General features: G+C 34.8%; 1 protein-coding gene across 23 annotated transcripts in view; it reads left to right on the top strand.

Moving 5' to 3' along the window:
* LOC148611263 (uncharacterized) overlaps positions 1 to 15306 on the top strand; it is a 105404-nt gene that overhangs the window by 42528 nt on the left and 47570 nt on the right. For all 23 annotated transcript variants that reach the window (XM_088591628.1, XM_088591626.1, XM_088591640.1 and 20 more), the window contains one exon: positions 9948 to 15236. In XM_088591628.1, the coding sequence (XP_088447754.1) occupies positions 9995 to 15236 (5242 nt within the window). In that variant the 5' untranslated portion in view covers positions 9948 to 9994. The remainder of the gene's footprint in view (positions 1 to 9947; positions 15237 to 15306) is intronic.

The following is a 15306-nucleotide window of genomic DNA, read 5'->3' as shown; positions in this document are numbered from 1 at the left end:
CCAGTAAATAAATATCCATAGGTACTCCAGGGACACAGTAATCGAGCAACCCAGTAAATAGATACCCATAGGTACTCCAGGGACACAGTAATCAAGCAACCCAGTAAATAAATATCCATAGGTACTCCAGGGACACAGTAATCAAGCAACCCAGTAAATAGATACTCACAGTTACTCTAGGAACACAGTAATCCAGTAATGGGTACCTACTCCAGCAGCCTAAAATTGTCAGTGGGTAGTCAAGCAACCCAATGAATGCCTAAGGGTACTCCAGCAACCCAATGAATACCTATGGGTACTCCAGCAACGCTGTGAATGCCTATGGGTACTCCAGCAACCCAATGAATGCCAATGGGTACTCCAGCAACCCTATGAATACCTATGGCTACTCTAGCAACCCAATGAATACCTATGGGTACTCCGGCAACCCAATGAATACCTATGGATACTCCAGCAACACTATGGCTACTTTATGACTGCTGAAAGTGACTGTCAGTATGATATTTTGACTTTCTGACATCCTTTGATCTGTGGGGGAACCTCTTTTTTTTGTCGCTAATTTTCAGGATATCACTCATGTAACACTTTCATCATCTACCCAAACCTGCATACTAAAGCATACCATACTGTTGGAAGCAAAGACATAATCCTTTCTCATCCTTATGTCCCACTCTAATGTTTTTTATTGGTTAATAACTTCTACATGGTTTGTAAATATTAACAATGAATGAATGTAGGGAGAGTCTACAATATCAACATCAGACTGAATGTAGGGAGAGTCTACAATATCAACATCAGACTGGATGTAGGAAGTCTACAATATCAACATCAGACTGAATGTAGGGAGAGTCTACAATATCAACATCAGACTGAATGTAGGAAGTCTACAATATCAACATCAGACTTAATGTAGGGAGAGTCTACAATATCAACATCAGACTGAATGTAGGGAGTCTACAATATCAACATCAGACTGAATGTAGGAAGTCTACAATAACAATATCAGACTGAATGTTAGGAGAGTCTACAATATCAACATCAGACTGAATGTAGGAAGTCTACAATATCAACATCAGACTGAATGTAGGAAGAGTCTACAATATCAACATCAGACTGAATGTAGGAAGAGTCTACAATATCAACATCAGACTGAATGTAGGAAGTCTACAATATCAACATCAGACTGAATGTAGGAAGAGTCTACAATATCAACATCAGACTGAATGTAGGAAGTCTACAATATCAACATCAGACTGAATGTAGGGAGAGTCTACAATATCAACATCAGACTGAATGTAGGGAGTCTACAATATCAACATCAGACTGAATGTAGGAAGTCTACAATATCAACATCAGACTGAATGTAGGAAGAGTCTACAATATCAACATCAGACTGACTGTAGGGAGAGTCTACAATATCAACATCAGACTGAATGTAGGAAGAGTCTACAATATCAACATCAGACTGAATGTAGGAAGAGTCTACAATATCAACATCAGACTGAATGTCAGGAAAGTCTACAATATCAACATCAGACTGAATGTAGGAAGTCTACAATATCAACATCAGACTGAATGTCAGGAAAGTCTACAATATCAACATCAGACTGAATGTAGGAAGTCTACAATATCAGCATCAGACTGAATGTAGGGAGAGTCTACAATATCAACATCAGACTGAATGTAGGAAGTCTACAATATCAACATCAGACTTAATGTAGGGAGAGTCTACAATATCAACATCAGACTGAATGTAGGAAGTCTACAATATCAACATCAGACTGAATGTAGGAAGTCTACAATATCAGCATCAGACTGAATGTAGGGAGAGTCTACAATATCAACATCAGACTGAATGTAGGGAGTCTACAATATCAACATCAGACTGAATGTCAGGAAAGTCTACAATATCAACATCAGACTGAATGTCAGGAAAGTCTACAATATCAACATCAGACTGAATGTAGGAAGTCTACAATATCAACATCAGACTGAATGTAGGGAGAGTCTACAATATCAACATCAGACTGAATGTAGGGAGAGTCTACAATATCAACATCAGACTGGATGTAGGAAGTCTACAATATCAACATCAGACTGAATGTAGGAAGTCTACAATATCAACATCAGACTGAATGTAGGGAGAGTCTACAATATCAACATCAGACTGAATGTAGGAAGTCTACAATATCAACATCAGACTGAATGTAGGGAGAGTCTACAATATCAACATCAGACTGAATGTAGGGAGAGTCTACAATATCAACATCAGACTGAATGTAGGGAGTCTACAATATCAACATCAGACTGAATGTAGGAAGAGTCTACAATATCAACATCAGACTGAATGTAGGGAGAGTCTACAATATCAACATCAGACTGAATGTAGGAAGTCTACAATATCAACATCAGACTGAATGTAGGAAGAGTCTACAATATCAACATCAGACTGAATGTAGGAAGTCTACAATATCAACATCAGACTGAATGTAGGGAGTCTACAATATCAACATCAGACTGAATGTAGGAAGAGTCTACAATATCAACATCAGACTGAATGTAGGGAGAGTCTACAATATCAACATCAGACTGAATGTAGGAAGTCTACAATATCAACATCAGACTGAATGTAGGAAGAGTCTACAATATCAACATCAGACTGAATGTAGGAAGTCTACAATATCAACATCAGTCTGAATGTAGGAAGAGTCTACAATATCAACATCAGACTGAATGTAGGGAGAGTCTACAATATCAACATCAGACTGAATGTAGGAAGTCTACAATATCAACATCAGACTTAATGTAGGGAGTCTACAATATCAACATCAGACTGAATGTAGGAAGTCTACAATAACAATATCAGACTGAATGTAAGGAGAGTCTACAATATCAACATCAGACTGAATGTAAGGAGAGTCTACAATATCAACATCAGACTGAATGTATTGAGAGTCTATAATATCAACATCAGACTGAATGTATTGAGAGTCTATAATATCAACATCAGACTGAATGTAGGGAGAGTCTCCAATAACATATTTCATTGAGTCTTATTTTCTCATAACTATAGACAAATTCAGAAGTATTCAGAGGAAAACATTGATTTCTGGAAAATAGATCGAATAAATCTTCTCAGACATTATTACATAATACTGTTACACAAACAGCCCTCTCTTAATAAATACTCAAAATCAATCAAATTCTTCATAATTTTAAGTTGTTATTTTTTAAAATCAACAGATTGACACAAGAGAGGGCTTAGTTGAAGGTTAAAAATGTGTTTTTGTCATGATAAGACTTATTACTAGTAGTCAGATGTATGGGTTGTCTTAGGAGGAGATAGATATGACTGTATTATAATGCCATTAAGTTTAACATCTGTCTGTCTGTGTGCACATACAACTTTCTTATCCATTACCTTTTGTTAACAAAAACTTGGGAAATCTTCATTAGGTATATTTGGTATTTAACTTGATGCTGTTAAATGTGGTTGTTGTCATTCTGGAGTTTCCTACTAACCAGAGTGACTTCTGTTCTATAGATACATATTTTTTTCCTTTTGGAAGTTCCATTTCTGCTTGAAAAATTGAAACAGCATGATTTTTTAAAAACTTCAGACAATTTGAGCAAACAAACAATTTTTCATACTTGGCCTTTGCTTCCATAATGTTTGATTAGCATGGTAATTAACTACTTCATTAAAATGCAGTTAAATTATTTTTTAAAGGTATTGTATAAAAGCTTCTTGAAATAATTATAAGTTGCATGCAACCGGCACCAAACCAATAGTTCTGACATTTTCATCTGTATTAGGAATTGTCTCCAAGATCTTATGCGTTCAGTTTCTATATTTAGATATGAACAGTTTTATACAGCCTTGCATTCATTGATTTGTATCTATGCATAGAAACTGATATTCTGATCTAATGTTTTGTTATTCATAGACACTGAGGTAGGCATTACATGCATTGATATTTTGTAAATTATTTTAAATTATGGACTTAATCTATATTTTCAACTTTTTGTACCTAATTTTCTATTTCTTGTTCTATGATGTCTTGAGTTCTGTTGTGTCTGTTTGGTTGAGTTTTTTTTATTCAAATGATGTTAAATCGGAGTTCTTTCTTTTTTTCCACCACTTGCAGACAAGTGGGGCAATATTAGAATCACTTTGTCTGTCTGCCATGCTTGCTGTAAGCCCCTCACATCATTCACTCTTCAATAGACATCAATGAAACTTGACATTAAGGATAGAGGTTATATGTATAGATAATTGTTGTTGGAAATTTGCAAAGGGAGATTATCCAACAAAAATTTCATACATATTGCTAATGGGGTATCACTCTGTGTGCTTATTTACAGTTCTTGTTTTATTCAACTCTGTGAAGGATCAATGTGAGCTATTACCATCGTTCAATGACAATTGTATTGGAGTTTATTTAACTTTACTTGAAAATTCTCCTTTGAAACAGATCTGTAGATTGTAACTATATTGATTTACAAGCATCTTTAGTGTGTTTACTTTAGAAATGAGGCTGATAAGCTTGTTTATGTTGATGACATTTTGTATGCAACCTTAAGCTTAAAACAAATGGAATTTAACCATTATAACTTGGTTCAGTGAATAATACAGAAATAAAAACATTGACCAAACATTCTGTGACAAAACCATGCATTATTGTGGAACTAATCAGACATTTAAACATATACTTAAGCCATATGTTATCTGGAAAATTGTCTTGCGTGCAGACTTAATTTGGACAGATAATGTCAGTTTCTGTTTGTCTGAGCTTACATGAGCGACAAAACTCAATTAAACTTGTTGTCATTCAGTAAATTTCCAACTTAACATGTGATCGGTGGATGGAACATTATAAAAAATTATTAATGTTTGAACGCCTATTTTCCCTTGTTACTATGGTGATCAACATATAAGTAGACCATGTATCTAAAAGTGATTGTGTTATGTAATAGAATATTGCCATAGGAGTTTGAAGATAAAACTATAACAGATATACAATGTAAGTTCTCTATACCTAACTTTTTGGAATTGAAGGTTTTGTTCAGTTTACTGAGATTAAAACTACACTGAAATTGTCAAAAAGTGACTTAGAGAGAATTGTTTGATTTAGACAGGACTCTGGTTTATTTAGGGTCTGATTTAGACAGGACTCTGGTTCATTCAGGGTCTGATTTATACGAGACTCTGGTTTATTCAGGGTCTGATTTACACAGGTTTCATTGTATTCGGCTCTAAAACTGTCTTAGAGACATATGGTATTACTGACAAGTAAAATAATTCATCAACAAATAACTGACTTGAATCATGCAAGAATTTCATTTAATTATTCTGTCCATGCAGGGTGGAGGGCTGCTTAAAATTGTCCATGCAGGGTGGAGGGCTGCTTAAAATTGTCCATGCAGCAATGACTTGAAAAGTATTCAGCAGGTTCTTTTCAATCTTGGATATATCATTTAATGTGACAAAGTGAAAGTCAAATTTGAATATTACAAATATTGCTGTGGTAGCCATTTTTTTTGCAAAATTGGGACTATTACCATTGTCTGTGCAATAATTTTAAAAATATTTGGTAGATTCTTTTCAAACATGGATATACTGTTTAATTTGACAAAATGAAGGTCAAGTTTGATTTTTTACAAAAAATTGCTTTAGTTGTTTCCAAGTGGTGGCCATTTTTAATGCAAAAATAGGTCTTATGACCTTTGTCTGTGTAATATCTTGGAAAGTACTTGTCAGATTCTTTTCATATTTTGATATATTTTTCATGTTTCATGTGATGAAATGAAGCAAAGTTTGATTTTTACGAATAATTGCTATTGATGTTTCCAAGTGGGGGCCTTCATTGTTACAAATATAGGGACTTTCACTGCTGTCATGTTTGAGTTGCAACTAATTAATCATTCAAAGTCCTAGTTTTAATAATTTCAGATCCGGTTTGCTGTCAATTTGACAGCTGCTTGCTAAGAAATGATGCATATGGTATATTTTTCAAATAAATGAAAATATGGGGGTTATTTGGAAAAGGCGAACATAGTCACTGCTCTTTTGTTCCTTTATCTTAATGCGGCTTTACACACATCTACATAGGTAAGCAGTATATTTAATTACACTTGGTGTAAGATTTCAAATGCCTGTGAATGTTCCTAATTTTCATGGTAACTTAAGGCAAAATATTTGGATTTTACAGTGCTGTAATTTTGTATGGTAATATTAATGTTATTAAAACAGAAATGTAAGAAAACCTTACTAACTGCTTTTCCATCTTAAACTATACTGTACATTATTATATCACTTTCACAACTACCTGTAGTACTTCAATTTATAGAACACAAAATTAAGTGTCCTGGTATCAATTTGCTGAAAGTCAAAATTTTAAAGTTAATCGTAAGTAATGACGTCACAACTGAAAATAGCATTGTGACATCATAACTTACAATCAATTTCACACTTACGACTTTTTATGAAATTGACGCGTGTAGAGATGTATGCAACTGTCAAGACAATATGGTACATTTGGTTTTTCCTACTCTTAGATATTTATAGTAAGTTTATATATTAAAGGAAAACTTTAAAAATGTCCTGACGTATGAGAAAACATGTAGTTTTTATGAAAAAAAAAAATCCTGAACATCACTATAACATGACTTCACAGTCCATACATTGTGGCAGACGTTACATTGAGTTTCCCTTATCTTATTCACTATGATGCCTTGGAAAGTATTTTTGACTAAAGATTATCTTATATCACATATATAGATGATAGAACATCTTGTATCACCAAGGTTATATCAAATAGGAAAATATATTATTAATAAGCTGGTTAAGTACAGAGGTCTTTACCATGACAGATTCTCTGTATTTTTTACATAATATGACTGCACTCTATATATGAAAATCACTCCATAATACCTTTGTTAAAAATATCACCAAATTCAGGATTTTACAGATCATAGCCAAAAATACTCATTAACATGTATGTCACTGGTTTGTGTTTCATGGCATACTTTGAATATGGTTCCGCTACTCTCTAAGTTTAGTGTCAGTCACCCATTTTAAGTTTAGTTTTGATACCTGTTGAGAGAAAATGTTACAGATAAAGTGACATTTGTATAATGTGGTTTGATAGGGTACCATTCATTGGATTAATCTAACCATTGTCAAAACCTGTTACTGGAATATGTCAGAGAAAAAGTTTAATGCAACAGTGGTTTTTTGCCTCTAGTAACATATACTCATTGAGGGTCATCTGAATTCCATACAAAATGTTAATTTTCACCTAGAAAATGACATTGGGAATAGAATCTATATTTAAGACCTACTGAACATATAATATTTCACTTAACAAGATTTATCGCAAAAAAAAAGTATTTTCACTGAACATACCACAATTTATGTCATGCATTCATATGATAAATCCTGACACTAAGATTTTCAGACTTTGAAATTTTATTATGATTTTTCAGTCACATTCTGATATTTTTATTGAAAATTTTCTCTTATGTATGCACTATTTAAAGTCATTTGCTCTTGTCTTGTTTTGAGTAGGAACATTGTGACTTATGCTAACCATACCATTTATTACTTCTGTGAACCAGTCTGAGGACTTAGAGGGAAATGATTCTTTGCTTCTGTTGGACTGAAATAACTATCCTCTTTAGTTTTTGAAGATGAGCAGTATTTTATTTTTTTTCTGTATTGCTTAATAATTAAGTGATGTATTTTTCAGTTGTAATTGATAAGCTCATTGATAATGTAACCATACTGCGTTGAATGTGGATATTTCTATTTTCCCTTTTTAAGCTGCTATCTTGTAGTGGGATCTTATATTTTGTTATATTGGGAGGATTGACAAGATGAGGTAATGGTTATCTCCCTTTTCAGTGTTTGTCAGACCTCTACTTTCTGTTTGTTGCTCTAAAGGAGTTTTTTTAATGTGTGGAGTAATGGCTAGACATCAAGTTCAATCTGATGTTTTAGTTACTTCAAAACCAGTGTTTCTAAAGATAGTCAAGGTTTAATTTGACTGCAATATAATGAAGCACAAAAGTTATTTAACCATGACATCCCTCAGCTGAATCCTGGTTCTCTGTTCTATGTAATTACGTAAGTCCCAGAACTAAATGACTGAACTTAAAAAGGTTTAATCACAAAACAGATTCTAGGTTATCTCCCCATGGGAAGTATTTGATGTGTAGCTCCAATTCATTCTACATTAATTTACAGAAAATTGCTCTGAGCTTGAATTGCAAGAGCAAAAAACTCTGATCAGTTTGATGTAACAAGATACACATTAATTACATCTAATGTAATGATGTTCCTTGACCTGCCTACAGCCACAAGGGATGTAATTATAGATATGTAAACAATAAAGTGAATTAGGTCACAGGGTACTAACTGTAATTGTCTTTGGTGTAATTAAAAAAATACAGTGAAACCTGTCTAAATCAAACACCTTTGATTGATTCACAGGTGTTTGATTACCAAAGATATAAAAGGATTTTATAAAGTGTTTAGACAGGTTTTCAGGTTATTCAGGGTTTGGTTTAGACAGGTTTCAGGTAATTAAGGGATTGGTTTAGACAGGTTTCAGATTATTCAGTGGTTGGTTTAGACAGGTTTTCAGATTATTCAGTGTTTGGTTTAGACAGGTTTCAGATTATTCAGTGTGTGGTTTAGACAGGTTTTCAGGTCATTCAGCATTTGGTTTAGACAGGTTTCAGGTTATTCAGTGATTGGTTTAGACAAGTTTCAGGTTATTCAGTGTTTGATTTAGACAGGTTTCAGATTATTCAGTGTTAGGTTTAGACAGGTTTTCAAGTTATTCAGTGTTTGGTTTAGACAGGTTTTCAGATTATTCAGTGTTAGGTTTAGACAGGTTTTCAGGTTATTCAGTGTTTGGTTTAGACAGGTTTCAGATTACTCAGTGTTTGGTTTAGACAGGTTTCAGGTATTCTTTCCTCAGGTGAAGACAGGATTTAAGGTTATACAGGGTTTTGGTTTAGAAAGGTATCTCTGTAGTTCAGGAAATGATTGAATTTGTACATATGTCCAGTAGACTTCAAAAGTTTAATACCTGCTTTTGATGTAGAGTGTTATACTCCCAAGGAAATTCTTATAGCGCTGCATTTATCACTTTAAAGAGAAGTTCTACCATTTTTTTATCATCCATATGTACTTTTGACATGATGAGTTGGAAATTGTCTATTATTTTCAATATTTACCACAAACATTATATTATTAAAAATTATTTCCCTAACTTGAAATGATGTGCAAGCTATGATTATTTCTTAACACGATGACCCTGCTTTAATGGTGTATTGAATTACTCATTTGTTAATAAATGTACTGTGTCTATTTGTATGTTTTAAAATTAGTTGGAAATATCATGGAACAAGTATTCTACATAAATTAGTACATGTAAAATTTCGAAGTTTTAATGGGAAGAAGCATGGTGAATTTAAGAGGTTTCTATTTTGGCATATGTAATCATTATTGCATAAATTCCTAACTTTAGAAACAAACATCATCAGGTTTTTTTATTTTTTGTTTTTTTGTGTAAGTGCTTAAATAAACAAATATATCACTGTTGTAAAATATACCCCAGTATAGTACATTATATGAATTTCCTCTGGTTTGACTTACTCAGAATTAATATGCTGTACAGTGGGTTTTATTGGTGGGTGTTAAATTTGTGATTTTCAGGCCAAAAATGTATACGAAAAATATCGCCATATTTTATTGTGGTGGGTGCATTTAGTATTATAAGGAATTTATTTTGGTATTTTTAGGCAAAAAGCTAAAATAAGCCAAAATAAGCACACTGTGAAAATAAGCATCTATACAGTATTTGGTCATCATTGTGACCTTTCAATAAATAACTAGCTGTGAACATTTCATAATACTTGCTTTACTTTCATTTCAGGATACCAGTAATTTGATCTACAGACAACAATAAGACAGTATTTAGCAATGGATGATAACCTTGAACTTGATTCAAGTGACCCTTCAGTATTAGGAGGTCAAATGACTACTTGTGATATGAATCAAAGTGACCTTTTAAACAATCAGATGGCAAATCAGCAAGTGCCTGGTTACCATGATGATTACCATGGAGACCAGATAGATGATGGCCATATGTATACACAAAACCAGAGTTCTTTCAGTCCTTCCTTTGTTGGAAAGGAAATTTTAGATTCAAGTCTTTCAGATACAAATCGAGGATATGATGATGAGGATAATATGCTAGTAGATGAAAGTTATGAAGATGAGTCTTCTTTGGAAGGCTCTGGAAATCCATTTCAACCCGATCTACTTAAAGTGAATGAATTTTCAAAAGAATCAAACAAAACCCACAGTGATGACCTTCTTGATCCCAACGACCTTTCAGAAAAACCATCTGCTCAATCTGATCATGAAGAGTGTTTACAACCTTCACAACCACCTGATCTCTTGATGACAGATGTGTCTGCTTCCCGACCTGAGTTCATGGATCATGATCAAATCAAACATCCAAATGAAACTGAATTAAAAAGTTATGATGATTCAGACTTTCAAAGTCAAAATAAGTTACAAGAATCAGAAGAAGCTATAGAAAATGACTTTTACAATGAAGGTGATGAAAATTATGATGATGAATATGTTGATTCAGAGGAAAGTGAGTACAGTGATGAATCTGATGGAGGAGACAAGGGTGAGAATGGACTTGAACATATTGTTCCTGAAATAAAAAATGAAGTAGAGAAACCTCCTGGTCAGGAGAGGTCTGATACTGAGAATGTTTTAGATAATGTGGATCCAAATATTGGTGCATCTGGATTTTCTCAAATCGAGGAAGCATTCACAAAGAATGTTCAGTATGATGAAACAGAGGAACAAGAGGAATTATCTGACGAGGAAAATGAGGAAATCAGCCAGGATAAATGTCAGGCATTTGACCCTAGTACTTCTGATTTTGATCCTTTGAGACAGAATGTAACTGAAGCTGTCATATCTGAAGTTATGGCTTCCAATTTGAACAATTCAAATCCAATGACAGTAGTTAAAAATGAAAAGGAGGATGCAATTGAAAAAGTTCCTTCACAAAATCAATTAGAAATTGCTTCTGCAAAAGTAACAGATAATTCAGAAGATCTACAATCTTCAGAAATAGCACAAGGTGTTCCCAAAAGTAGCACTTTTACAATAGAAAGTGATGACTCTGATCTTGAAGAAAGGTCACTGACCCCTGACCCAAATCAGCTTGCTAAAATGAATGGAGGATCTCAATTTCAAACTTTCGGTGGAGATCAGAAGGCTGATCAGGTTCAGATAAGTGGTTTAGTGGAGGGAACATTAATGGAAGAATCTGAAAACTCTGATGATGAAGAATTTGATAGTCAGCCAGTTCCAGAAGAAAAAAACATAACAGACCTGAATCTTCTTACTGATGATCAGCAAGGAGATTCTATATCTCAGACTGAACCCTCTGCAGTGGACCAAACAGATGTTCCAATAGTAACAGGTCAGACAATACAGGAGAAATATGAGGAAGAAGAAATGGAGGACACTTTGCCTGTGACACAGAAACAAACAGCAGTTTCTATGGGAACAGAAATAGATGATTATCCAGGTCGAGAGAGCCTCGTCATGGGTTTTCAGCAAGCTGCTTTGGAAGCCACAGAATCAAAGAAACAAGAACTACAGAATGATACAATAGAAACATATGCTGTTGATGACAAGGATACTAACAATATTGTTCAGGATCATAGTTTTCACAATGTTAATCCAGAACAAAGTGAAGACGAAATGGATGAAGGTGAACAAAATTCCAATGCTTTAATGGATTCAAATTTCGATGAACCTGAAGTTCAAAATCATATTACAGATAATGATCAACATTCAAATAATTTAGACTTATTGGATGCAAACACTGAATGTCATGTTTTAAAACCAGAGGATGAAGTTGTAGATGTTATGCCACAGTCAAATGAGTTAGACATACTGAGTCCAAAACTTGTTGAAGGTCATAGTGTAACAACAAAGGATGAACTGGCTTGTATTGAGCCTCAGTCAAATGATTTAGACTTAATGGGTACAAAAACTGATGATTTTGAAGTTCAAGGTCAACAATTAGATTCATATGCACATGGTGTGCTACAGTCAAGTGATACCAATGTATCAAATGCTGACATAGAAGATTCTAAATGTCAAGGTCAAGTTATTGACACTCATGATGAAATGATAGAGGAAAATCTTCTACCCAATGAAGTGGATTTAATGAGAGCTAATGTAGAAGAAGCTCTAGGTCAAGGTCAGGAGCTAACGCCTGCAGATGAAATGACAGACAGAGAGCCTGAACCAACAATCTTGAATGTTGTTAAACCTGAACCTGAAGTTCAAGTTGATGACTTTGAATCTGAGGATGAAATGATTAATGATGGTATTCAGTCTAATGAAACAGACTTAATGGGATCAAATATGGATGATGTTCAAGGACAAGATCAAGGTCAAATGTATGATTCTGAAGATTCAGAAGAGGAAAAAATTGAAAATGAGATTCAAGAAAAGGACATTATTGAGCCTCATATTTTACAAGAGGATCAGCTACAGAATCTAGAAAAAGAATCTGATTCTTATGATAAACATGATATGACTTGTGATAATATTTCACATGGGGATTCTGTTGTAAACACAGATTTAAATGTTATGGACCATAAAGATGTATCTGGGAGCTTAGATTCTACAGATATGAAAGCTCTTGACCATAAAGATGCATTTGAAAACTTAGATGAAATCTCCAAGCAACCAGTTGATGAAGCTCATGCACCAACTTCTCAGTTGGCTGAGCCTATGGAGCCAGTTGCAAACTTAATGCCTGGTCAACTAGAGGAAGAAGAGGATGATGATCTTACCCAAGGATCAATGTCACAAGAAGACCAGATGCCTGAGCAAATGAGGGAATCTGGAATGGAAGGATCATTTGTCCTTGATGAAGGTGAAACTTTCGATGATAAAAATTTTGATGAAGATGATGGAGAATATGTCCAGTCCACTCCAGAGTCATCACCTGAGGTTGAGATACCAGCTAACCCAATACAAGGGACAGCTGTGGAGGGCTTAGAAGATGGTCAGTCATTTGATAACAAAAAGGACGAGGAAGGTCAAAGTATTCCTGATCAGTATGCTCAAGACAGTTCCCCTGATGTTGATATAACTGAGGATCAGAAAAGGGAAACTGGAATGGAGGGTTCTTTTATTCTTGATGAGGGAGAAACTTTGGAAGACAAAACATTTGGCTTGGAAGAGGAATCATCTGAATTTATTCAATCAACACCAGAAATTTCACCAGAAGATGAGTTACCATCTGGTAAGAAGGTTGAGTCAGGAATGGAAGGATCTTTAGTATTAGATGAGGGTCAAACATTTGATGATGACAAGATTGCTGGTGGGGTTCAAGAACAATTGACATCAGAGGTCTCACCAGAGGATGAAATTCCAACTAATCAGAGAGAATCTGGAATGGAAGGCTCTTTCGTTTTAGAGGAGGGAGAAACTTTTGATAATAAAAATTTTGGAGATGCAGAGGGAGAATTTGAACAATCAACTCCTGAAGTATCTCCTGAAGATGAGATCCCACCAATGGAAAAGAGAGAATCTGGTATGGAAGGGTCTTTTGTTCTAGAGGAGGGAGAAACATTTGATGATAAAAATTTTGGTGAGGTTGAAGAAGAATTTGAACAATCAACTCCTGAAATTTCACCAGAGGATGAAGTTCCCCCAGCAGAGAAGAGAGAGTCTGGCATGGAAGGCTCATTTGTGTTAGAGGAGGGAGAAACATTTAATGACAAAAAGTTTGGAGAAGTTGAAGGAGAATTTGAGCAGTCTACTCCTGAAATATCCCCAGAAGATGAAGTTCCAACAGAACAAATGCGGGAGTCCGGTATGGAAGGCTCATTTGTACTAGAGGAAGGGGAAACTTTTGGTGACGACAAGTTTGGTGGAGTTGAGGAGGAATTTGAACAATCAACTCCAGAAATATCCCCAGAACAAGAACTTCCAATTGATGGAGTACAAGAACAAGTCTCAAAACCAATGATTCCTCAAACAGAATTAGCATTGATTATGGATGAGGAAAAACAAGTGAATGGAATTGATAAGGATGTCTTACAGTATAGTCAAAGTTTACCTCAAGTCAATGGTCAAATTGAGGATGAAACTATCTCAGATAAAGTGGAGCTGAAGACTATTGATGTTCAAACTGATGTAGTAGAGAAACAAGAGGTAGAAGGAACAGCTGATGTTCAGAGCCCAGAGACTCCCAGTGATAGCTATGGAGAAATAGACTCTGCCATCCAGTCACCACTATCTCAAGATGATATGGTACAGTCTCCAGCCAGTGAAGACATGTATGTTGAACAGGAGAATCAGAAAAATCTTATGTCCTCATCTTTAGTTGATGAATCCACAGACCAAAGTGAAACCATAGAAACATATCAACCCTGCTTACAAAATGGAATATCTCATTCTGCCTCTGAGGAAGCTACACCTGATAATGATGATGTTGCCCATCCCTTCCAAAATGGAATAAGCCATTCTGCTTCTGATGAATCTCCTGAAAAAGAGGAGACAAAGGCAGGGTTTAATCTTATTGAGAGTGAAAAACAAGCAGAAGTTTCACCAGATGAATCAACAGAAAAGAAGGAAAGTGTTAAAATATTACAGGAAAAAGAAGTGAAAAAAGACATTGACAATAAAACAACAAGTTCTTTGAAGAAAATTGAAAAGACCACCACTAAAAAGACAACTAAGTTTGCAAAAACTGATACCATCAAAAAGGATGTTACAAGTGAGACTAAAAAGGACAAAACACTCAAGAAAGACACAAAACTTCCCTCCACAAAAACAACTACTGAAAAGCGTAGCTTTTCTACTAGTAGAGTATCCTCTGCAACATCATCAAGGACAACAAAACCAACAACCACAAGATCATCAAGAGACACAACTCGAAAATCAAAACCAGAAACAACAACTGATACAAAACCAGCTCCAACAAAGTCTCGGCCGAAATCTATTGACATATCAAGAACCAGTTCATTGACAAGACCTACAATGAGCAGTCTGAACAAGGCAAGGGACAGAACATCAGTTGAGAGGACTCCAAGTCCAACCAAACCAATGAGAAACATTCCTAAAACAGGGCCATCTAGATACAGAATAACCAAGTCAAAAAAAGGTTAACTGGCACTATGTTTAGCTTGCATTCTCAGTATATAGCAAGCATTGTTTTTGTTTACTAACACCCC

This window comes from Perna viridis, chromosome 7, assembly GCF_037379345.1.
Source record: "Perna viridis isolate PV_CMFRI_1.1 ecotype Kerala chromosome 7, ASM3737934v1, whole genome shotgun sequence".
Lineage (NCBI taxonomy): Eukaryota > Metazoa > Mollusca > Bivalvia > Mytilida > Mytilidae > Perna > Perna viridis.
Note: the sequence above shows the minus strand (reverse complement) of the source record. Positions and strands in the feature narration are given on the sequence as shown.